At 39.6% G+C, this 25,876-nt stretch overlaps 3 protein-coding genes across 5 annotated transcripts in view; 1 reads left to right on the forward strand and 2 right to left on the reverse strand.

Moving 5' to 3' along the window:
• Positions 1–3,739: 3,739 nt before the first annotated feature.
• On the reverse strand, positions 3,740–6,122 carry LOC109488251. Its single transcript, XM_019792460.1, has 3 exons — positions 5,522–6,122; positions 5,028–5,265; positions 3,740–4,870 (listed from the first exon to the last, which is right to left on the reverse strand). Exons 1-3 carry the CDS (start codon positions 6,090–6,092, stop codon positions 4,564–4,566), a joined length of 1,116 nt encoding a protein of 371 aa, XP_019648019.1. The 5' UTR covers positions 6,093–6,122; the 3' UTR covers positions 3,740–4,563.
• Positions 6,123–9,511: 3,389 nt separating this feature from the next.
• Positions 9,512–11,182, forward strand: LOC109488230 (serine/threonine-protein kinase pdik1l-B-like). The gene has a single exon (XM_019792440.1). The coding sequence runs from the start codon at positions 9,649–9,651 to the stop codon at positions 10,645–10,647; it is 999 nt and encodes a 332-aa protein (XP_019647999.1). The 5' UTR covers positions 9,512–9,648; the 3' UTR covers positions 10,648–11,182.
• Positions 11,183–11,253: 71 nt separating this feature from the next.
• LOC109488229 overlaps positions 11,254–25,876 on the reverse strand; it is a 28,286-nt gene continuing 13,663 nt past the window's right edge. For 2 of the 3 annotated variants that reach the window (XM_019792439.1, XM_019792436.1), the window contains 17 exons: positions 25,086–25,234; positions 24,503–24,607; positions 23,818–23,893; positions 23,256–23,365; positions 22,317–22,434; positions 20,802–20,830; positions 20,432–20,677; positions 16,891–16,972; positions 16,461–16,555; positions 15,837–16,010; positions 15,485–15,518; positions 15,233–15,312; positions 14,937–15,005; positions 14,538–14,636; positions 13,452–13,527; positions 12,974–13,089; positions 11,254–12,430 (listed from right to left, as the gene is read on the reverse strand). In XM_019792439.1, the coding sequence (XP_019647998.1) occupies positions 12,296–12,430; positions 12,974–13,089; positions 13,452–13,527; positions 14,538–14,636; positions 14,937–15,005; positions 15,233–15,312; positions 15,485–15,518; positions 15,837–16,010; positions 16,461–16,555; positions 16,891–16,972; positions 20,432–20,677; positions 20,802–20,830; positions 22,317–22,434; positions 23,256–23,365; positions 23,818–23,893; positions 24,503–24,607; positions 25,086–25,234 (1,793 nt within the window). In that variant the 3' untranslated portion in view covers positions 11,254–12,295. Of the gene's footprint in view, positions 12,431–12,973; positions 13,090–13,451; positions 13,528–14,537; positions 14,637–14,936; positions 15,006–15,232; positions 15,313–15,484; positions 15,519–15,836; positions 16,011–16,460; positions 16,556–16,890; positions 16,973–20,431; positions 20,678–20,801; positions 20,831–22,316; positions 22,435–23,255; positions 23,366–23,817; positions 23,894–24,502; positions 24,608–25,085; positions 25,235–25,638; positions 25,673–25,876 lie in introns of all 3 variants that reach the window. The other variant, XM_019792437.1, reaches the window with a different exon arrangement.

Here is a 25,876-nt window from a genome sequence, read left to right on the forward strand (position 1 = left end):
TTTTTTTTTTTTATTTTGAAAATCAACAGTTTGCATTATGCAATTAAAAATCCTAACCAATAAAGTAGGGAATAGCTATCCAACTGTTGTTTTAGTTGTATGTTACTTCATATTATAGTTATATCAATGTAAATCATTGTTTTCCCTTGTGTTTCTCATTCTTTCCCTGCCATGTCGTAAAATGTGGTGAACCCATCGCTGTATTTGCTCCAAAGCAAATATTGGCCTTTCTAGTTTTGTTTCTTTTTGCCAATTTCTTGCTCTATTAATTCAAATATTAACAAATTGAATTACTTGTACATGTTTCTTACTTTTTTATCATCTCCTACCTGACTATGTACTCAGTTGTCGATAAGTCGCAGTTATAAAAACATGTACGGTCAAAGGTCAAACTGTGACAATCCGTCTTTCGGGTTCCTTCACAAAAGAACAAAGGGCGCTAATTTTCTGCCCCGTCATCTTTGCCCCGTACCTCATTTTATGTAGTACATGTATAACAACGTTTTTATGGAGTATGGTTCGTTCCAAATTATGGGACACATTCAGTAATGATTAGGCCTAGCTGACCGCGCACAACAATTTTCACCCCCCCCCCGAAAAAAAAAACGTTTGTGAGTAAAAAAAGTCTTTGTGGATACTTTCAGGATGTCAAAGGTCAACAGCAAAAAAAAGATAAAAAGATGCAAATGTTAGAGAAAGGGAAGCAGGGATCAAATTACCACGTGCTTGCACCAAGAAGTCTTCCAAAATCAAAGAATATGTGAAAGAACAAAAACAATTTATTGCTTATGACATGTACAAATCACATGTACATGATATACAGTCTCATTTTCTTCGACACTGTGGCAAATCATTCGAACATAAATGTGCCACATTACTACACTTAAGGTAATTGTTTCGTAATTCGTAATTCGAGTTGATTGTCTGTTTTCGTTATATGATTAAATGCCACTTATTAGTTGCAATTTCCCACACAATTGGGAAATAGTTTAAATTTTGGACCAGCAGACTTTTCATGTCTCTTTTTGTCATTTCCTTGCTCTGTTAATTCAAATATCAACAAGTTGAAATACTTCTACATGTTACTTATTTCTTGTCATCTCCTTCCTGACTATGTAGTTGTCGATAAGCCGCAGTTATAACAAGTGTGGTGTTGAAAACACCTTGGCGACGCAGCGTGTTATAGGGTAGGAAGATGTTGTGCATTGTTGTTGAGTGACATTTTGACTGGTACTGTTTTCCCTTTCCAAAAATCATATCCAGTTGCTTGAATAATTCCTTTCTGGCGTACACTTACTATGCCTTGTGATATCAGACTATCCTCGTGTTTCCCCCACAATATAAGGTCATTCAAAATCAACACTTCAATTATTTGGGTCCATCAAGTTAATTTCCAGTCGACCCTCCAACATAAAAGATTGTTTTCCCCATAGGTTGTTTTCCCCTGAGCTTAATTAAGGTCATATCAAATCAACACTTCGCCATTTCAACATATGTATAACTTGTACAAGAGGCTATACACCACATTGACTTGACTACGGCCTACGTGCGGTAATGCAGAGGAAAAGACAGAACGTTGACCCCTGACCCTGTCCATTTGCCACTGACGCACAGCTAGTAACCAGGAAGTGCCTGTACCACGCACACACCTGATTGATCAACGGCTTCTACAATACATCCAAACCACAATTTTCTTGCTTCACATACAACATATGCACGTCGACACCGACAATGTACACTCACAATATCTTGTGTTATCAGACTATCCTCGTGTTTCGCAAAATATAAATCCAGTCCTTGGAGCGGGTGTTCCAAGGCGAGTATACATGTCATTAAGACACTTGTCAAGTGTTGACGTAAACTTCCTGAAGCACGTACGGTCAAAGGTCAAACTATGCCAATCTGTCTTTCGGGTTCCTTCACAAAACAGAAAAAAAGGATGGGAATTTTCTGTCCTGTTATCTATGCCCTGTACATCATTTTACGAACAGGTATGTAGTGTGACAACGTGATTACCATATTTATTGAGTACGGTTCGTTCGAAATTCTGGGATACAAGCCTTCCAAGAAGTCGTCAAATGTGGAAGAACAAAACGAAGAATTTATTGTTTGGCATACCATGCTCTGTGTGTTCTTTCATTCGTTCAACTTTCCTGGCCACAAATTTCAAAATGAAGGCAATTGCTTTTTGTCAAACTTTTTTTAATTCGCACGCTTGTATCAGTTTTGGGTTTCAGACTGCGTTTTCTGCCACATCATTTTCTTTTACCACAGATTTTACCTCAAACATGTCTCTACCCGATAGTTTGAAGACAGAATCTGAGTAAAAAACATCCTAGGTTGAGGGACGTTTTAGTCAGAACTGGGTCAGGGACGGGTATGAGTCAGTGTTGAGTAAACCCAAACTATGTTAAATACCACAAACCGCCTGGGGGCACTAATTATGATAAGGCAGGGTGTAATCAGTCTCAGTTGTCATCTGGCAGTAAGTTATGTTCAGTACACTGAATACTGAGAAATTGGTTGTCGACAGTATGTGGTTACCGACTATGCAACAACTGGTCGACAGTTATCAATATTTAGTCGCCTATGTAACGTTATCTACTAAAATGTTCTACTTTCTTTGATTCTGTGATATACATGATTACATTAGATACCATTTATTAGTTGCACAAAATCGGGAAAGAGTCCAAAATCTGGATTAGACTTTTTTTGTCTCGTTTTGGTCAGTTCTAGAAGTCTTCTAAAGTCAAAGAAGATATGTGAAATAACACAAGCAATTGTGTGTTCTTTCATTTGTTCGACTTTCATGACCACAGATTTCAGAATAAAGGCAACTAGTTTTTTGGTCCAACTTTTCGGACGCTCGCATCAGTTTATTTCAGGATTAGCCGATGGGTGTCATCTATGTACTAGTAGTTAAATCAGCACATTGTTGATGCATTGCTCATGAACCACCTACACGTGCCAATAACAAGTACCTTGTCACCGCAATAGTTGTACAAATTAAAGCCAAGAAAAAATAGGTGTTCCGAGGACATTATAGTCTGTATAATATCCTTGAGTGTTCTGACCGTATGACCTTTTGGCTCGTATAGGTCAAAATATACATAATTTGCCGGGGGATGTCACGTGTTCTGTTTCATCTTTTGTTTCAAATTCTGTTTATCACTTTTCCTACTCATATTTACTAGTACTTCAGATTACGTCGCTATCGAACTTTTTTTCTTTTGCAAAGATATGTCGATGTATCAAATATCTTCGTTTTACATTTAAAAGGCGGTTTCTGAAGGACTGTTCCGTACCCCGGCACTTCGTGACAGAACCGGTTTGGTTGCCTGTCCGCCTGAGGGCAATAATGTCAGCAAAACAACATAAATGTCACGAAATCTCGCACCACCAAATGCTCACCTGGGTAAATACACCTGTTACCTATACTGAGAAGTCGAGAGGAACTGCAAATCCCCGAGGAACCAATTAAAATACATCCCATTTGGGGAGATGTTTACGTGGAGACAATAGCTATAGCAGGCTGTTGTAACAGATTATCCTTTTATGATGTTGTTAATAATCGGTAGGCGACAATTTTGGAAAAGGTGTCAACCGCGTAAAATAGGCGGTATTGTGTGTGCACTGTTTAGAGGACATGGTTTCGAAAAGTAACTTTAAATTTGGCACACATGTACATAACATACATCCTCACACGAAAAGAAATTCATCTTTCAACTTTAAGGTTTGCGATTGAAAATCGGTTTATTCACAAAAGTGCGTTTGTCATTCGTACAAAACAAACCATAGAAACAGGTGGTCGCCTTGTAGACATTGAATTCCAATCGGCACGCAAACAATGTTACTGTCTCGACCACCCATGTACATTAATATCAAATAACTCAACGAAATAAATTCTGCGTCCGTAAGACATGCTAAAGGAGGGACATGTTTCAAGTTAAGGCAAAAGGACGCTAAAAGTGGTAACTATGCACATAGTGAATAAAACATGGGACAAAATGTGAGCATTATATAAGTCCTCATAATTGGGACATGTAACACACAACAACAAAAAATTATCCTATTTAAACCCCATGAAAAATGTACGTAACCACGTTCTTACTATATACACAATATTGTAAACTACTGTATTGTAGTGTTCCAATCATAAAAAAAAAACTCCCTTTCCTTGTATATATACACCACCAAGTCCCCACAGAAAATGCCATCCTCAGAATACTAGTACACAAGTGATGTCCACTTTAAAAATATATAAAAGCCACATACCTGTATCACTTATATTTTCACTTATCGCTTGATACCCTGAAATATAACCTTGATACAAAAGTTTCTTTTTTTTGGTGAGGTCATAAATAATCGAGTCCAACTACTAACCGAATGTTGCAGAATGAGTTAAGTTATTACAACATATATGTAGTAGAATTGAGATTATTGAACCAGAGTCTTCGCAATTTTCTCGAGTTTGGCCGAGTTTTTCTCTTACAGAAAAAATTCCGGAGATTGTTTTGACGCATATTAAAGTCTTACTGCGTTCACAAAAGAAACGTCTTTTTTTTAGTAAGTGACGTCGAAGAAGGGTAGAAGGTCTCCCCTGTCGCGCATTTCTTTGACGTGGTTGCGGTAGACGGCGAGGACCCGGCGGCACTCCTGCTCCAACCCCGCCACGGTGATCCTGGTGGTGTCTGCCCGCTGCTTGTAGCCCTCGAACACCCGCTGGTACAGCGCGACGTCCAAGAGGCGCAGCTCCGCGATGCCCAGGCAGTTCTTCACGCTCAACTTCGAGAAGGACTCCCGACTGAAGGCCTCCGCCAGCGACATCGCCCCGCCGCTCTGGCGCAGGGCTTTGAGAATCAGAGCGTACCTATCAGAACAAAATATCGGCCGTTTAGAATTCTTTCAAGGTTCCGGATTACGTTAACAACCACAGAATACAAGAAATAAAAACAACAAATATAACTGGAATAGTTGCCGTTTTTGGCTTGAAATGTGAACAGTATTTAAGATGGCGGTCGTCCTACCTTTTATGGATGGGTCTGAGGTTGTTACCGAAGGTGGCTCGGTACTCGATGGACCGCGCGACGTCCTGGGGCGGGCAGGACCCATCTGGGCCAAGGACGGGCTCCACCGGCCGCTCGGCCATGGCTGGACCGCGGGGGTCGTGCGGGGCAGGGGGCTGGGTCCACTGTCCGGGCCCGCCGGTCGCGAATAGCCGAGTCTTCGGTAAGACCGCCTCTCCTGCACTGTCCTGGTTGACAACTGTAACGACATCGACCGTAGAAAAAGATCAGTCCTGTGCTAAAAAAAAACAACAACCACGACTTTGATTTTTAAAATAGGGTCTTCTTGTCACTTGACACCAGTTGAACGACGTTAGCTATAGCTACAGATACCACCCTAACCACAACCAATTGTATTTGCATTGTTCCCATTCTAACGCAAAAATAATTACTTCTTGCTTAATTTTATGTTTAAAACTTCTGAAAAAAAAAACACATATCCATGAAGTTGTCACCTGTGTTTTGTTGTGATGGGGCAGACCACTGCATGTCTTCCTGTGGTTTTTCGACGATCTCTTTCTTGATGTGATGATCGAGCGGCCGATCATTTCCGATGGGCAGTTTTTGCGGAGAGACGGGGGGCGACGGGAGCATGCTCGCTGTACTTGTAGGTATGGCGTGAGGGTGCTGGTTGTGCGCTTGTGCGGCCGGGTAAGGCGGCGGCGGCCTAGCGGTGGTGGTCGACTCCGGCTTAGCACCTCGCCCCGGCTCGGGAAAGGTCTGAGCGGTTTGGTGGTTGCGGTACAACAGTTGGAGAGACATGTACAGAACGGTGGCGAGGCGGCGGTGACCCACCATCACCGGACTTGACGGCGGGTGGAATTGCCCGTCGCAGACGTCGCACAGTAAGAGCGCGCTGCCGCGGTTGTAGGCAACACAGGCCGCATCCAGGCAAACCCAGTTCGCCTTCTTCCCGCCGCAGCCGCCGCACTGCATTTCACGGGACTTTCGGTCAAAATCGTTCGCTTGCATGAGGATCCACTCTGCTCGGGACCCCACGTACGGAGAAGGGTTCGCGCCTTCCATCTTGTTAGAAAACTTGTCTTTCTGTCGATGTTGTCTGGGGAGCAATTTTGTACACTGAAGGACCTTATCGGCACGTGACATGCTAATTTTGGCGGGAAAAGGCCACAGGAATACAAAAGCTTGGTTACCGTGCATTAACCCAACTTTCCTACTCGCTGACAAATCGTCCTAATACTTCATTTGTGTAGTCAAAAGGATGCCAAGTCTTGACGTAATAACAACTGCACATCAAATGATTGACATTAAGAATCAAAGTGTCCGGATACACAAAAAAATATGACGAAAACCAACAAAAATTTCGGGCCGGCTCTGACTGCATAGAACAGGCCATGATTCCAATAGTTAACACGGGTCGTATTGTCTTTGGACTTACGACATTTAAAATCTGGAGTAAAGAAACATATATAATTCTTCAGAAGCTAGATAAACTAGTTCATTACCATAAACTTAATCAACATGACAAACTGACATATATATACAACCACACTGGGCGTGGTGGTTTAGACATCATTATATATATAACAATAACTAAAACACCACGCCCAATGTGGTTGGGAGGAGCATTTGTTACTAGCTTCAATCGCTATCGCATTGAAAATGTACTTCGTAAAAACGGGATTTGATTTCTGGTAGAATTCGTTTATTTGGCTTGCCAATTGCGCAAGGTATTGTTTTAGGCTGAGTTAAAAGAAACGTGCGCCAATTTTTTCATTAAGTGCCCTTACGCTCTCGTGCATAATGCAAAGTGGGTCACCAAAGCTGGTTTGACTGGTTGCTGTTGCTATCGGAGAAGAATGCAAACAACAGTAATCTTTCACAAGGTTTCTTCTCTTTATCTTCAAGCCTAAAACTTTGGAGAAGGCGAAGTTTTAAACTCATACAGAAAAAATACTGTTTGAGATACATGTGTTGGACCCAATGCATTCTTTTTTAAAAAGAATACTTCAAATATTTCGTTACTCACAATGAGCTCATGGGAAAAGAGGTATGCAATTTCATGCATGAAATGTCAAACTCCATTCAAAGTTTTTATCTTGTCTATATTCTTCTTCTGAGGCCTTGTAACTGCTATTTCTGGGGTAGGTCATATGTTTTTTTTAGTACTAAGAACCGAACAAAATTTACAATAAGATGGTACATATGGTAATTATGGAAGGGTTGATGCATTTCCCAAGAGACAAACAGTAATCACATTTAACTACACAGCGATTTTTTCTTTACCCAGTGTGCCTATCAATACCCTGTGTATGTACCATTATAAAACCACTGTCAGCCAATCAAATGGATTCTTTCAACAGAGGACAATTCTCTTTTTTTAATTACCCACTTAGTTCAGCCCATGCACTCGTCCGACATTAGGTAGTGTGAGTGTGTCCTACCCTAACGTATCGTTTTCCAACATTTTTTTTCGCAATTTACGATATATACATGCTCATTTTGCAGCTACTTTGTACAATTTACAGCATGGTTGAAAACTTTGTTAATTTTTTTTCAAAATGGACGAATATTCATGCGCGCGTGGATGTCATCCACATAATCGACTCAACATGGCTTCTGTTTGGAGGCTACAACATGTTAACGGGGGTTCATTGACCTACCCAAGAGTTCGTGCCCCTTGCACAATTATATGCTATACATATACACGTATAAAGATGTACAAGTGATTCATACACACCTCATGACGCTATCTCTTTGTTAGGTTAGACATTGTACTCAATAGATAATTATCAGAGCCCTCTAGGGTGTACAGACACCACTATTCACCCCATGCCGGCGCACGTGCGCATTAAGAACGTTACAACTTTATTTGCAAAGTCATGCCCGAAGGCTAATAGACTGATTTTAAAGAGTCAAAGATAGTACAGTACAATAATAATAGGAAACAGACAGATACTGTCTGGAAAAAAAATTCTACCACTACGCTTGTTATTATGCGGTTTGACTTCTTCTTTAAACCTAAAATTAAAGGCAGTGGATAATGAATAGTCCCACATTCTGCATAATGAGTGGGTTTTGTGATCTTAGTAATAGTGGAATGTCTTTATAAGAAACGTAGTCTTTTGGTGATCTTCTATATTGTGAAAGGATGGAAAAATTGTGACAATTGTTTGAAATAATCTGTTTCTGATGGTCTCATAGTGAGGACAATGGCTAATTTAATTTTTCACTGCATTCATGGGGCAATATTTACATAATCTATCGTGAACAGGTCTCGACCCCTTCCTATTTCTAGTTTAGTGTGACCTATTCTTATCGCCCTTCAAACTCATGGTGTTCCACGTACCCAAGTTCAGATTAGCCTCCTTCACAGACTTGTTGGGCGGCGGCGTTATTTTTTTTCGGTGAGCGACGCGAGATATAATCCCGCGAACGGACGACTTTGCCGCCGAGGGAGTTTTGACGCGGAGAGAAGGTTTCGCGCTCGCGTCGCTCACCGAAAAAAAATAACGCCGCCCCCCAACAAGTCTGTGAAGGAGGCTAAGTTCATCAGATAGTGATGTACAAAATTCTATGTCTAATCTTGAGGTGGCGGCTAGGCCAATGCTGGCCAATTGAATAGTGTCTTGCCGATTTCTATGTTTTTGTACCATTTTAAGATAATTTTACTAGCGATACATTATGTTGACCACAGCGCAATTCAGGCAACCAGGAGGACTGTCTGCAGAGTCTGGTGTCTAGGATCTGTGGGCTCTGTATATACTGTATATATACCATGCACCAATGTATTATATAAGCCATTCATTCATTCATGTGTGTGTAAAATATGGGTATAGATTTATCAGGACTTTAAATGGTGTAAACTTCATGTGAAAGGTTTAAGTGGACGAAAATTCATACATTAATCAAATCAACATAGTCTATGCAAGGAGGTTAATGACCTCCTTGGCCTTGATAAGAATCGTCTGGAAATTAGTACAAAATGCCAACTGGTACGATCGCGAGGGTTCGTTGACCTGCCTCTTTCGCAGTTATATGCCACACGTGCAAATGTATAAAGATGTACAAATGATTTATACATACCTCATGTGGCTATCTCTTTGTTAGGTATAATACCGTAATTAACAGGTAATTATCATAGCCCTCTAGGCAGAGCAGACACTGAACCATGTCTGCACATGTGCACATTCATATCACGAATAGCACGCATACCAAATGTTCATTGATATTCTGTAATATTTCAGTTCGCTTTCTTTCTTGATGTTAAGAGATGTCATATAGACTTTAAAAGCTAGCCACCGCCACAATAGGTTTTGCCACCTGTTGCGATATTGAAAACCACTTTGTTAAACAAACAGCGCCGCCTTGCGGTTTCGCCGCAAACTAGATACGTATGCAAAGGTGTTCGACGGCGCTTGTAACCTGAGTCTCCCAGGTAGCCAGGTCCATTATTTCCACGTCTCTTTTTGAATGCCCGAAAAAGGGCGGAAAACGTGTCATGTTTCCCTTATAGCGTTTAACGACTGGCGTTATGTCAACACACGGCTTGACGCGCACCAAGAAAAACACTCCAGCTTAAAACTTTCCCGCTGCACGGTTTCACAACCTTCCATGCGACATGAAGGATGTGGTAGACGGTTACAAGATCTTGGACAAGCTGTCACAAGGACATTTCGGCGCGGTGTTCAAGGCAAAACACAAGGAATCGTCAAGAACGTACGCATTGAGGCTTGTCGAGTGTGACACCTTGACGGGCGCTAAGGAGGCGACGGGGCACTTCAACAAACTTAAGGAACTCGACGACTGTTGCGCGATTCTCCCTTACGTGGATGCCTTCACAGATATCCAAGACCTGAACGTCTACGTCTGTGTGGCGACGCCGTTCGAAGATGGACCGACGCTGAACGACTACGTCCTTCAACGCGAAGGCGTGTCCGATCAAGAACTCGGAGTGTTGTTGTGTGACTTAAGCGAGGGGTTGGCTTTCTTACACAAAAACAACGTCACCCATGGCGGCCTTACGCCGAGCAACGTTCTTCTGTGGACGGACGACTTTTTGCAGACTCGTGCCAAGATTGCAGACTTCGGCATGGCCAGAGTGTGCGAACATCTCGAAGAATGGACTTACGGTGGCAACGTCTACAAGTATTTCTTTAAGAGGCAGCTTGGGGCGGAGTATTTTCTCCCACCCGAGTGCTGGAGGGGGACAGAAGTGGAATCGTTAGAAAGAGTGGACGTTTTCTCGTTGGGAGCTGTGATCTGCGCAACGCTACTCCACACAAGTGTGAACGTTGAAAGTAGAAGAATTCTGGCCTGTTTCGTCTTGAGCGGGGAGGGACATTTACCGCTATGGCATAACGGGGCGGCCGAGGTGCTGCAACTGCCGGCAACGCCTATCAACTCTCTGCTTAGAAAAATGCTCAAGGCTGACCCAAAACAACGTCCTGACGCCGGAGAAGTCTTACACGTCGTATCTGACTCTTTCGGCAAAACTACCGCCAAAGCATACAGACCATATGCCAGGACAAGGCGGGTTTGCTACGGATTTATTGCAGTGCTCGCAGCGGCGTTAGCAGTTGGAGTGGGGGCTTGGAGCACGGGCATGGTCGAGTTGTAACAATTTGTCAGGAGACGCAAGAAATGCCTTTATACTCAGTAATGCCAGCAACAACAACACGTAACTTGTCCACCAAGAGTTTCATAACCCCTCCCTCATTAGCATACGTGCTTATTTCCCTAGGTCCTTGGTCACATTTAAGTTAATTGAACCAAGGACGTTCTATGATAAAACGTCCTTGATTGAACACCTGTCCTTACCGAGCGGGGACAGGTCTAGCGTTGTGAAGTACATGTACACAAAGAAGTAGTAAATTCAACTTAAGTTGACGCAAGAAAGATAACTTAACAGGAAATAGGAATTTATCATAAAGAAATATGTTACCTTTGAAAAACACGGATGGAGTCAATTATAAAATTGTATCAAACCCAGGTTTTTCGTAAAAAACGTATACTGTTGTGAATGTGAAATGTTTGCCATTTAGTTCACCACACATTGTAACTAACAAGTAGTCTTTGTACAGGATTTGTATGCCCAAGTATATCCTGTAGCTACAATAAGTATACCAAAGGGGTGCAATAAACATTTCTTATACAAACAATTTAAACAACATCCTCACAATCTGCTTCAGTGAATATCTTTGACACAAGACAACAGCATATGTAGAAAAAGATACTTTATTTTTGATATTGATATTTGCATGCATAAAACACACACTGAAAAGATAAAACGTTTGCTGCAAAAGATCAATTGTATTTTCAGGAAACACAACCAAGAAACAGATCTAGAATTCTCTATATTGACTTTAAAATCTGTACACTCTGTTGATAGATACATATATATCTTGGGCTGTATATAAATTTTCAACAGTCTGGAATATACAAATCTGATATGTATTCTCAGCAATTTTCACAAGTAAAAGCAAAGAATCAGACCCAATAATACTGCATATAGTCTGATGTGGTCCAATGATTGATCAGCTTACGCTAACTTCCTTGCTACGCCAGAAACAGCCTTTGTGATTGGATGAAAATTTTACTTGACACCTGTTACAGATGGGGTTACTTAGTTTTGGATGGGCCATTTTTTTTAATTTGACAGGGTTTTTCAAATAAAATCTTTCTTCAAAAGCTGCCTATCTTAAACAAGGCGTTTTGCCTATGTCATGGTCTCACAATGCAGTTCTGCTCACCTAACATAAACCTGTCTATCATAGAATCACTAGCAGACACCATCTTATGGAACTGCATCAGGAGACACATTTTGGTAATTTTCAGAGAGTTTGAACAGTTTAGGTCTTGCTAGTTCTTTTTACAGCACACTTGACAGTAGCAATATTTATTCATTTCCTGACTTCATAAGTGACAATTGACCCTCGAGGCCCTTTTCATAGGGTTTCAGAGGTGAGGAGGTAACTTGACAATGTAAGCAAAATCTACTACCATATTTTCCGCAATGTCACATATATCTGCCACCATGAAGAAAATGCATCTAAGGAGATCCCAAGTGCAACGTTCCCCTGTATAATGCACTCCTGTATATCTAAGCTGTGCATTCCTGGGGGTGCTACATTAGATATCTCTAAAACACACAGTTTTTCCAAGTGACAGATATATGTAACATGGCAGATGAATGATGATAGAGGTTACATGTATTTGCTTTCAATGTTTCTTTATAGCCACTGCATTCCTATGATGAGGAAGTTGATTCAGCTGCCCTTGTTGCCTTTAATCAGTGCCAGCAGCAGTTTCTTGTGGTCCCCTGTGCAGCTGTCCTCCACGACCTCTGCTAGTGCCTGACCCTGCTGGTCCTTGAATAGTCGCTTGATTTCCAGCAGATCCACCTGTGGGAACAGACAAATCAATAGTGATGACTTTTACAGACAGCAATCATGTAAAGTAGTTGTTGGAGTCTAGTAGTTTGGTTTGGTTTGGTTTTCCTTTAATACCCATAATCATGATAATGATCATTCTTGCATACTCATTTTCACCTTAGCAAAGTGAGGAAAGTTGTTTTAAGTGCCTTTCACAACAGGCAGGATTCAAACCCCAGATCTCTTGGTTCTGAGCTGAATGCTCTGCTGTTACGCCACAAGACCCCACAGTAGTCCAGCTTAAACAACAGGTGGGGTAGTGGATTTTTGGGGGCAGACTACAGCTAAAAAAACTGGCCCAGGCCAATTGCTATTTGGACCAAGAAGTCATGAGTTTGAACCCCGGCTAATTTTTTGGCTCACCTAACATGCAAGCTCCTGACTAGAAAGACTTGTAGTCATTTGGTCTAAAATACACCTGATACTTGATACTAACCCAACCGATTCCATGAAATTCTTTTAAGAAAATCCATATGAGAAGCACTTGCACAAACTAACATGATGAAGACTTACTTCTGATCTTGTCACAACAATGCGCATCAAGGTGTCCTCATCCATTCCTTCGCTGCCACTAACAGCATCTTTAAGTCTGCCAGCAAAGAATTTGGCAGGGTCCTTGAGACAACGCACTGTGGAAGGAAAATCAAGAACATATTATATAGAACCAAAAAATAACAGACTCACAAGAGACTGATGGACAAACTTGGCTTCGTTGTGTCTCACGTATTTAGCCAAACAAATCCCTACTCTTCTCAACATTTTGTTGTTGTTTTTTTGCTGCGCGGCTTTGACACCATAACCTGCCTGATACACAGAACCACCGGCTTTACGTCTGCATCCAACATGACAACGAGACTCTTTTACAGTCAAATCCAGTACCAAGGGCAGGCCCGGGCTGCTGGCTCCATGGAATTTGAACCAGACATATATATAAATGGCGAGTAGCAAAGTGCACGGACCACTTTACCAATACGATTTCAGTAAAACTCACCAATGGCAGCAAAGCCCACTTTCTGGTCATCTGGCATCTCAGCCTCTATAGTCTCCAACAGCTCTCTGCCCGAAACCTGTGCGGGTAAAATAAGTAGTGCATGTAATTATTATCTGCTTATAAACATCCAAATTACAGATCAGAGAGGACAGTCCAATACTTGATAATAATAATCATCCTACTTGCCAAGAACAACTCTACATAAGGCAATTTATGTCATTTATGTAACATAATTATTATAGCTACAAGCCTAGGATATTTGTTCTGATTTAATTTCTAATCTAGTTTCTGTCAGGATCTTTGAAATTCCTCTGCATCTCTTTATATTTTGTTTTGTGCAATAAAAAAAAAACACTTTTGGTTCTTTCTCTTGATCTCACAGTAGAAAGACTGCTGAGCCTAGACTTTTTTTCGACAAGCTGTGGGGTTGCTTATATGACAGTGCAGTGCTTGCACAACTGTGTGACCCATTGTTACAACAAGGGACATGGGTAAAGCCCTATTTACTGAAAGGTGTGAGAAGGATTTATACTGGTCTATAATAACTATCTTTGGTTATGACCTCTTGATGACCTCCTTGTAAAATGACCAGAAAATTGCTAAAACAAACAGCATATTCCTTTGATGTAAAAATGCATGCAATTATCTTTGATTACCTTCTTGACAAACTGCAAACTAATGACCATAATCACAGTAATTACAAATGGAAGTAATTGAACATAATACAGACTGAGTGGTGCACTTTAAACGCTTAAGCATTGTAACAGATAATTAGCTATCTTAATTACGTGCAACATTGTTCCTTTTTCAAATCTACAAGAAAACCAACGACAGTAGTTTAAAGTTTCTAACTCTCAAACACAGCTCAGTATAATGTTGACTATAGAATAGTGTGATACTAAACATAAATAAAGCACAGTATCAAAACCTTTAGTTTATGTCAAACTTTGTTCTTATCTTATATCATCATTATTCAACACCACGTTAAAAGAAACTTACAAAGTTTGTAAAAGTGTCATATGCATTATCTCATACCAGCAATTTTATCTATAAAAGGGGCATTATCCATTATATCCAAATAATTACCTTTTTGTAAGCTTGCAGTGTTGCTTTAAGTTGAGGTACACTTCTGTTTGCCAAGATGTCTACAATCCTGGACCTGTCGTTGGCACCTAGCTTGTCCTCCTGTATAGCAAAAGAAGCATACAGATCATACAGATTTTTTACTAGCAATGGTTATAAAGCAAATGTTTTCAAAAGTCAACAAACTAGTTGGACACACCTTTCATAATACTGGTTCCTATATCATGCAAAATGTAGTCAGTTGAAGTCACTCTTTTTCACTGATATGTCAGAAAAATTATCATCAGTAGACTTGGTTAAATGATTGATACTTCCTGCCTCCCAACTGTCTGGAATACTTTCCATGTGACTGATACAAAAAAATCTTGCTAACACTAAAATTGGCAACATAATGTTACATACCTCGTATAACTCATGAGCATCCTCCTTGGCTCGTGATTGGTCAACCTTGCCCCTCTCCTCTCTGTCACCCTAATGTAGAATGACAGAAAATACTTATGCAATGCCATGTATTACAGCTAATTGATACTTTTCAACTTTTTACACAGTTTTACACACTTGTATTACATTTAAGATAGGACTTAGTATGCAAATATATCAAACAACCATCAATGCTTCCAATAGATAACAACATCTGGTTCAACAACAACAACAACTGTTACACATTATACAAGAAATAATTTAAAAAGATGGCTGACCTTGGTGAGAGCCAGTAGAAGGTCAGCCAACCTGTCTGTACTGCAGGCCTTCAGATCATCCAGTAGATTACGGGAGAACACTTTTGGAGGGAGGGAGACATGTTTATTGTACATTGTATCAGCAAAATCATTTCAATTGGATAGGTCACAGCAAGCTTGATGTTTGACAAAGAAGATGTTAACTTTTATGTTGTGTACAAATGTATGTCAGCACTGTGTATGCCAGTCTGTACAAACAATAAAAGTACTCACATTTCTTGTATGTCTCTCGCATTGCCCTGATTTGCTGAAAAAGATGAAAAACAGACATGATTTTTCGAATGGTTGAGCTTAAAACCAAAATCTAATACCAAGTCTATAAATTCACAGGGAAGGATGCAATCAGGCTATAACTGTCACTGGGTTCAGTGCCCTAAAATGAAAGATTACAGACGGTATAGTAGGGTGTGACAAACTTTTATTCTACAAAATTATCTTGTTTTACAAGTAGTACAGCTAAAAATTACAGTTTTACAGTCTGTTAATTTACAATAACTAATAGAGACATTACATGCAGACAGCAATGCCATCAGACTTGTGTAACTTATTATAATAGTGAACCTACTTTGTTACTTCTGGTGCACAGTATCCCTGCAAACACTGCTTTGCTGTTGTCATCATTAGCTTGAGTTGCCTTGTGCATGGTCCAGGCATCAAAGTCAGACCTCGGAGTCAGCAGCATCACAAGTAAGTCATCATAACTACTGCCCATCTCTGCCTTCAGGTCCTGTAAGATGTCCTGTGCATGCAGAAAATATGCCATTTTTTCACATTAAATCCTAGGAATAGAAAGGGAATATATTTCAAAAGAAAAATATGGCCGCAATGAACTTCTGTCAATCTCCAAGCTAAGCATAAAAGAATATTTGATGCCGGAAGATTTTTTCTGTTTTTTCAATCCACATGTATTTACTAAGTAAATATATAGATATGGATATATCTCTTATCAAGAAGAGTAGGGACAACCCAGTGTTTTGGCTATAAATGCCAGCTGTAGTGCCTTATAAGCTACTTGAAAAAGCATCATGCTCAGTAATAACTGTTGAAGATGACTGACTTTCTTGAATGTACATGTTCATGTATCTGCCACTTTTTTATCTTTCAAATGAAAAGGAACAAATGTTGCTTCACGCAGATATGTTGTATTGTCTGTGGAATCAAAACATCTACTAAACACAGTTGAAGTTACCTTGCTGTACTTTGCCTTGTACTGCTTCTTGACCTGCTGTCTCTGGTCATGTGACCTGGATGACAGCAGCTTGATGAGCGGTTCCTCGTCCGTAGCTGCAAAATGTTAGTTAGTTAGTTAGTTAGTTAGTTTTATTAGGATCTCCATTAGAGTTACATTTGTACATTAATTCTTTCAGGAGTCTGCAAGGGCTAATACAAGATGGTGGTTTCCACCCAGATGACATGTAGAGAACAACTTCCAGTCGTACATGTACAATGTATTTGGACCATCATACACCAGGGCAATTGCTCCTACCCTACATTTTTTTTTCTGCAAAATGTACTGTCTGGTAATATTGGCTCCATTGAAATACACAGTGGGCATTTACTGTGGAACTGGAATATTAACAATTTGTCACATTTGGTGTTTATCAAAACATGAGACATACCCCATCCAGATATGGCATTCCTGAAGTCTTCACAGTCCCTGTCCACATGGAATCTCTTGGCAGGAACAACACTGGCTTCAGCCTAAGTGGATAAATGAGAAAAGAACACAATATTTGGTTACATTCTGGATTGTCACAATATATTATAATACAATCATGTAGTTGTTATATTGTACACACTTACATACAGCTGGTAATGATCCAGAATTATTGTTTAAATTTGTTTGTATTGTGCCCTTCTAGATGATGACTTAAATCAAAACTTGAAGAATTGTGCAATGACTGGTTACAATATACATGTTTGAGGCTACACATAAAGGAAATCAGAAATTTGGTGGTAGGCTAGTTGAAGTGATACTATATATGCTTTATGTTTAGAATTTATTGTTCATGCTTTGTGTCCTGATCTTAGAGTTAATCATATTAAGGTATGAAATTTTAGAAGGATGGATATGGAGGACTGGTGAAAGTTATTATATCATGGTGTTATAACAATGATATGTAAGCGAAGCATATTCATGCAATTCCAGACTGTGCTTGTGGATACTAGTTTGTTGTTTACAGTGCACTGCATCCATTCTGATACCTTCTTTTTTCTCCAGTATCATCCTTGCAGCATTCCTAAATTCTCATGTATATCTTCTCTGTTCTATAATACTGACAGTGTTTACAGTTGTTCTTCAACATTCAACCACTTCAGTATGAAACTTAGTAAAACAATTAATAATAAGTACAATAATTGTTATGATTATGATTAACAATTAAACCAAGGAGGTTTTTAAACATCCATGATCACACAAAACTAAAATCTTAATTTGCAATACAACACATAACACAAATAGCTTTAACACACAAGCCATACAAGACAACACAGCACTGTTTAACAGCCAAGCACTGTAGTGTTACAATGTTCTTGATCTTGTCTTATTGTGCAACAGCACATATGAAATAGTCAAATAAAAAGTCAAAGATGTACCATATCACAACATGGTGAACTTGCTGAAATAAATGTGTGTTGCATTAATTACTATACACTGTAAATGTTATAATGACTAGAGATATTACCTGTACTGATCATACACCAAAGTCACGAGAAGATACAAATTATGAACCTTTAATTTAACAACAAAAGCTGTATCGTGCCCATCTTTGTTATTACTGGCCGGAACAACTGGAAATGATCAACATTTCTGAAAAGTATAAATTGGACGAAAAGCCACACGTTATGAATAGGCCTGGCTATATGAATGTTGTCAGTCCCATATTTCTGAGGTTATATTGAGTCTCTCTATATATTCACAAGAAAAATTAATAGGGGAAATATTTCCACAAAACTTTAAGTTATACAGATTGGCAAGAGACAGCTTTTGTTGGATAGGAATCGGAAGTAAGAAAACAAAAATCCTCAAATTATGTAACACTGCAGTGCTTGTGTTCATCCACTTCAGATTTCTCTACAGAACTATTGCTGTCTGATTCCCAGTCAAACTCATCATCTTCTTCTTCATCCTCCTTTTCTTCTGCAGAAAACTGCTCTTCTTCTGGTACCTCCTCCTTTTTAGAGTCTTCAGGTTGGTTCACTATCACGTGTACTTCTATTGGGGACTCCAAAATGGTCACTTTCTTTGTTGGTTTGACAGGCATCTGTGTGAGCTGGTCTTCGTCTTTTGCTTCCCCATTTTCTTCTTTCTCTTCAGAATCTGTTGATCTCTCAGACACTGTTTTCTCATTCTGCTCTTTGTCTACCTCTTCATTGACATCTTCAACATCTTTCTCCTCTTCAACAGTTTCTAGAATACTGGTTTCCTGTTTTTCCTCGTCCTTCCAGTCTTTGTCTTCTTCAACATCTTTCTCATCCTCAACAGTCTTTACAATACTTTCTGTGTCCGTCTCTTTCTGCTTTCCCTCATCTGTGCCGTTTTCCAGTTCCTCCTTGCCTCCATTGTCTTTGCCCTCCTCCAGGTTTCTGACTTCTTCCTTGTCAAGTTTTTCCATCATTTTCTCAAGTGCCTTTTCAATTATCTCATCTAAAATACAACATGCTATGGTCTCCCTCTCATTGTCCATGTCATTACTGTTTAATTCTTCCTGTCCTCCCTGCTCTTTTTCATCTTTTCCATCCCTTTCTTTGGTACAAGTAGATCCATCTGGGCTTGGGTAAGACGTAGAAAGACAGGCAGGTGCACTGTTGATGCGTGACGGCATTTCTTCTGTGGACGTGTCCTCCGATCCATCTAAGTCCTCGCCTCCATCACCCTGATCGCTTCTCCCACTGTCGTTTTCTTCCCGCTCCTCCACCTCCTCAACGCTGGGTAGCGACACCTCCAGGGAGAGGCCGCGGTTTTCCATCATCCACGCGGCAACCTTCCATGCGGGAGGACCTTTCCTGATCAGATCCTCCTGAAACCTCTACAGGAAAAACCACATCATAGCTCATGGCAGAACTTGGCCTGTCCTTTGTATATAAATGTCCTACAATTCAAAATTGATACAGTGTCCCAACGGAAGAAAAACACAGTTTTAGCATGAAAGCATTATCTACTTTTGCTGGAAAAGTGCATATTAAGATGTCATTTATAAACTCATAATTTAATGAAGACAGAGTTTTAAATTCTTCTGCTACAAGACTTTAGAACAGTTACTGTATTGTACATGCATGACTGAGTGCTTTACAAAGGATCTTGCTTTACTTAACAGTGCATAATTTAATATATGATTAAATAGGGAATTTATATGCAATACCTCCAGGTAGACACCAGACTCATCCTTGCAGCAAGTGAGAAAATAAAAGTCTAAGTACAACAGGAATTTGTATTATCATAAAAAATATATAATATATAAAGAAATTATTAACACAGTGACTGTTATGATATCCTTATGTGTATGATATCACAATAACATGATAGTGTATTCTTAACAGGCTAGGCTCACATTTTATTACAGCACTGTAAATATGTTTAAATCACACCTGACACAAATTGGTAACTGTATCTTAATCAACTAATATCAAACGTAGATATGAAAAAATAAGTTTAAAGAGAATTGTTTGCTAAAACATTTTAACAGTGGGAACAGGTACTAGCTTAGAGTGACATTCTCACCAAAAAGAATCTTACAACATCGATACATGTAACTTAGCAGAAGGTCTTAACTTTAAATTCATTCACCATGAAAACCTTTCTTCTGCATATACTCTGGTGGTGCACTGGTGGAAGTAACTTGCACCATGCAGACAAATTTTACCTGCACCACTCAGAAGTTAGGAATGGATTGTACTAAATCATACTAGAAACCATTGGCCTTATTTCTTTTATACTCCATAGGTGGTAACTTCCAACAAAGCAAATAAAAATCCATATACACCTACATGCATATATAAAACCAGTACATAGACCAGTGCATGTTAGGTGCTGGTCGACATCAGAAATATCCGCACAGTATACCTGAACTAACTTGCCTATCTCCAGCCCTGTTCACAAAAGACAAAATACATGTATTGACAAACACACATGATTATGAAACATAAAATTTGCAGCCTTACCTGTGTTTTCCCCTTCCCTCTATCCCTGTTCTCCTTGTCGCTACCATTCCTCCCTCCTTCCCCTCTATCATTCGTCTTGTCGAATGACTTCTCCCTCTGTGCAGCAGCCAGTGGCCTGTGGGAGGGCTGGGCCAGGGGGTTGTTCTTGATGTCCACAGGTTTGGGAGGAGGGATGGGCTGGTGGCGTAGTGGTCTGAGTTGGGGAGGGGCGCGGTGGATGACCATGCCATTGATTCTCTTCTGTGACTGGACAAGCAAGATTCACAATCATGTCATTCTTTCTGTTTGAACATGTAATAATTATGGTCTTTCAGAGTGTAAAGGGATGCAAAATTCCATCTTAAATGAAACAGGGGACAAAAATTCTTACCTTTTTGTTTCCATCCTGGCCTTCAGGAACTACAATGGCAAAAATGCACATTATACCAAGTTCAGTCACATTGTGAATCAGACAAAGATTAAAATCATTACCAGAGAGTAACTTTAAGCTCTTCATGGATTCAATGAGACTAAAATTCTTACTGTTATTGTCTTCGTCAGAAGGACTATGAAATTGTCTCGCCGGAGTGTGGGGAACTGCGGATTTTGCGATATAACTCTGGAAGGCATGATTCGACGTCCATGATTTTTGGCAGGCAGATTACCGCTGTTAAGGCCGAAGTCAAGTATAAGTTTGGGCTTCGTGGGGGGTCCGTGCGTCACGTTAGTGCACCTTTTGTGTTTGTGGCTTGTTAGCAAGATAACTCAAGTATTTGTAAAATGTTGATTATAATTCTTGGTGTGGTGCTTACTATTGTTGGGACCAAGGTTAAGTTCGTTACTGAGCTTCATGGGGGGTTTCGTTGTGACTACAGGGGGCATTTTGTTAATTTTTCTTGTGAGCAGGATAACTTTTGTATGTGTGGATGGAAGTTAATGAAATTTGATAGGCATTTTACTGTGATGGTCTCCAAGATTGAGTTCAAAGATGAGAGTCGTGGAGGTCCTTATGTCCCCGTAATAGGACCTTTTGTGTTTAGAAATCCCACCTACATCTGCTTGGAGACAGCCGACAGCTGGATATAGCTGGGGAACCCCATAATGGGATGGGATCAAATGACGTTACATTGAGGGATTGTACTATAACTTCAGCAGGGGGAGGATAGGTTGGACATATGTCAGGTTATTTTCTACGGCCACACCAAGCAATTGCTATGGATGACGTCCACTGGAGACCTTAAATCTAATTAAAACACGAAGGGCCGAAAAACGAGATGCCTAGATTTGGAATATACTAACTGTAGAAGTACAAATGTTAGGACACAAAGAACACAAGAAACAAGTCTTCTATTTGTCATAAAGACAAATTAACAAAACAGCAGTAGTCACCCTGTTCTGATTCTTTCCTTTATAACATCTTCTCTTATTATATTTTGCGGCGCTGTCGTGACACTTTCAACACAGTAAGAATTTCTTGAACGTTTTTTTTTTCCCAGTAACAGTCCAAACTCAAATAACGTAGGAGGGGGGGGGGCTAACACGGGTAACGACGCATCTGTGTAATCTGCGGCAAACCGTTTCAGGGTGTTCTGTACCATAAAAATAGTACAGAGATTCTTTTGTTCTTTAGACCAAATTGATTATTAAAAAGAGTGAAGAATGCCCATGTTAATTTCTCTAGAACGATGTACCTCTGACGAAGACATGAGATCTCCGACCTCTAGTATAAAAATGATATTGAGAGAGAGATTCTATGAACTATTCAAATACAGTAAATGCTATTCAGGCATTTAATGATATTGGGTATAACATACCAAAGCATTGTTAAAAAAACATTGGGAAAGTACAAATACAAGAAAAAATGCAAAGAAGAAGAAGAAATATCACACGTTGGCTATCTACTGACCTCTGACAAGGTCGACCAAGATGGGCTTGTACGGTGCACTGACATAACCCTCAAGGTCATCCATGATTGTGGCACCATATGCCTTCTTGTATGCCTTCCTGATCAAAGGCATGTCCGCCTGGAAAAACAACAATGTAAAAAATACATTGTGTATTTTTGATTACAAAGGATGTTTCCTGATATTACTGATGGTGTTGTGTCTCTATAGTTTGGAGATTTTTGTACCCAATAACACAATTTGATCTGTACTTCATAATGACATGGATTATCACAGTTATCTCACAGGCTTCCAAACTTTCCATTATCATAAATATTATGTACTTTCGACATTTCAGACACCAAATTCCAATGCTGGAATGTTGTTACAATTTTTGGTTCAGGCACAACAAATTTTCTGAACTTCTGGCACATTTTGCAGCCCATTTCACATTAAAAAGAGTGTTTTCCAGGGGGATAACAAAAACTTAAGAAAATACAACACTGACCTGCATTTCAGCACCAAGGACAAGCCCAGTTTTAACAATTAATCCCACTATTATAAGGCTTTACAAATAAACTATGATTGAATAGAATACAGTACAGGGTTTTCTGCATTACCTTCGGTCTAAGCCCTACCACGATTCGGCCTTTGGCCATTGGGCGATCAGACCAGCATTCAGGCTGGTACCTTGGGTGATACAGAATAACCTGTGTTGTAACCTATGTAAGCATACTTTGTAAAGCCTATAGTGTGATTGATTTTCATAAGAAGAAAGCAGAACAAGGCTGTTAAGATGCTTTTACATGTTGTTAAAAGTGGGCTTGTCCTTGGTGCTGAAATGTAGATCTGTACAACACACATGAATATGTCACACTTTCAAACATGTACCGCAGAAAAATATGCTGACATTCGACAGATAACATAAGTAGAAGTGTGCCAGTAGTCATGGTAGGACTCACCTCTGCCCTGGTCATCAAGCACCTGATGAGGGTTGCAGAATCCCCACGTGGCCGCATGGCATGGTAGATCCTCTCCGCAAAGAATTTGGGGCAGTAGAAAATGACTTTCACTATGACAGGGAATAAACGAAATGTATCATTAAGAGATATTTAAGAGAAGAACGTTTCATCACAATTGAACCATTAATTACAAGTTAAATAATGCCTGTAACTAGCTGTGAAGTTGTAATGCCTACTATCATGTTACATGTCTGTCACCCTAAAAAATGTATCTAAAGAGATCTCCCATGCAACCTTCCTCAGTATAATGCACTCCTGCATGTTTAAACTGTGCATATATACCTGGGGCTGCTACACTAGAGATCTATCAAACTTGCTGTTTTTCAAGTGGTAGATATAACATAATGTACATTTTGTAACCAGGAAACCATCATGATGGCGGTTAAATAGAAAATACAGTTAAAAGACATGATTCATATTGCTTTTCTCTGAAAAGCATTATCACACATGAAAAGTTTAAGGCTATAACTGGGAACTGAAACAACCTTATGTGAGCCCTTACCAAGTGCCACCATTGCTGCGAGGAACTCTCCTGACAGCTCATCTTTCAGGACATCTAACATGTCAGTTTGTGCCAGCTGTCAATCAATAGCACAGGTATTACAAACAGATACACAAACGTAATGTACTGCACCCGCACAAAACCAGTAATGTATCATTTATAGCACTTAGGAAGAAAGTCTTGAGAATTTAAGGACATTTAAGGTTGTATTTGCGTATTTAATGATGACATCCATTCTATAGTTTTCAAATGTTGTGTTGGGAAAGGTTTCATTTGCAACGGGCAAAATTCTGAAGTGATGCTGGCAAAACATAAAACAAAAACAGTGAGAATCCAGGTTTTGTGCAGGTAAAGTACATTGTACTTCTGCCTATGTACTTGCTACATCCATCATAAACTCATCAGGGACAGTATGGCAGTACTGAAATGGCTTATGGTGGTAGTGAGTACTTTTGGCCAATAAATACAAAGCGCTGAAAACTTCACATCAATCGTTGATTACAGCAATTTTGTGCTTACATTAACTTATATGGCAGCTGCATGAAATCATAATCCTTAATCAAGAACATGTCATGACTTACTTATTATTAACAAATCTTTTATACATCATGGTGTCTTGTAAAATGCATATTGAAGTAAAGCCTTTACATGTAAATGTACAGCTCAGAGATATTTAGATGCTCACCTTCTCATACTCTGTAAGTGTAGCCCTGATGTGTGAGTAGCTCTTTGTAGTGATGAGAGACATCAGTTTGGAGTCACTGTCTGTGCTCCACCTGTCCTTCCCAGCCTGGGAACAAGATGATATGTCATATTTAGAAAACCTACAAGTAGTTGGTCACAACAACAGTTACTGTATATGATACTAATTTTACTAGTAGATGCTTAGTATAGAGTACACCATAAATGACAGACGTTTTGACATCAGAATCTGCAGTTACATAATACCTAAAAGAACAGGGGTGCCAAAGAATTCATATGAATTCTACAGAATTCATACAAATTTGACGGAATCCATACAAATTTGACAAAATACAAAATCCATACAAAATTCATTATGATGTATTAGAAGAAAAAATACAAATTTTTAAGAAACACATACCAACCATTACCAGGAACATACGAATTTTACGGAATACATACGATCCATTACTCGGAAATATACAATCCTTACTAATTTGGTGATCCAGGCGCAGGTCACCAATTAAAAAAATTTGTAAGGATCGTATGTTTCCGATCATAATTATGTATTCAATAGAATTCCTGACCTGGTGTAATTCCTGAGCGTCCTGTCTGGCCAGGTCCTCGTCTATCTCGTTACTCTCGTCCCTGTCACCTGCCAGCAGCCCCAGCAGCAGGTCCTGCAGCTGCCCAGATGTCTCACTGCGGATGTCATCTTCCAGGTTATTCAGGTGCTCTGAAAGATGATGTTATATTATATATATTATAACAATGTTAGAAAAACATACTAGTAGTCATGAAAGGTAGTCCCATAGCCTTTTTTGAGGCCATAGGGGCAGTGGGTTGTTAATCCACTTTGTCTAGGGCATGGTATTGGTAGGCAGAGCACACCCTCTCCTTCCACTGCCTTTTACCTCCCCAACGAAAGTCAGATATATGTGTAGTGTGTAGTCATTTGTAATGTTCCTGTAACATTTAATGATACTAGAGAAGAATTCAGTCTATGTTTCAAGAAAATCATAATGATTGATGCTGTATAAAAAAACTCAGTTCACAGTAGCAAACACTACATGTACTTTTTTTCTTTAAATCATTGCACATTTGTGTTAACAAAAAAGCAGAACAACAATTATAATTTACCATCTCTGTAAGCCTTCTTAATCTGTTCCAAAGCCTGTGGATGGTATGAAAACAAAAATCAGTCAGATGATATAGTTTGCATATCTATGAAAGCACATCATTATGTCCATTTTAATAAATGTGAAAACAGGGCAAAATGAGTAGATCTATTATATAATAGTGCAAATGGATAGTATAAATACATGTATATCAACTAAGTTAAACATACCCTATTGTTCCTTGTGCACAAATCTCAATG

Source organism: Branchiostoma belcheri, unplaced genomic scaffold, assembly GCF_001625305.1.
Source record: "Branchiostoma belcheri isolate BF01 breed outbred unplaced genomic scaffold, Haploidv18h27 scaffold92, whole genome shotgun sequence".
Lineage (NCBI taxonomy): Eukaryota > Metazoa > Chordata > Leptocardii > Amphioxiformes > Branchiostomatidae > Branchiostoma > Branchiostoma belcheri.

What these genes read in the sequence shown, in the direction of transcription:
- LOC109488251 (XM_019792460.1), bottom strand. Translation starts at nt 6,092, where the DNA reads ATGGAAGGCGCGAACCCTTCTCCGTACGTGGGGTCCCGAGCAGAGTGG. An exon ending in CCCATCACAACAAAACACAG is followed by an intron (nt 5,266 to 5,521) that starts GTGACAACTTCA and finishes ATGTCGTTACAG; the next exon opens with TTGTCAACCAGGACAGTGCA. An exon ending in CTCAGACCCATCCATAAAAG is followed by an intron (nt 4,871 to 5,027) that starts GTAGGACGACCG and finishes TTGTTCTGATAG; the next exon opens with GTACGCTCTGATTCTCAAAG.
- LOC109488230 (XM_019792440.1), top strand. Translation starts at nt 9,649, where the DNA reads ATGAAGGATGTGGTAGACGGTTACAAGATCTTGGACAAGCTGTCACAA.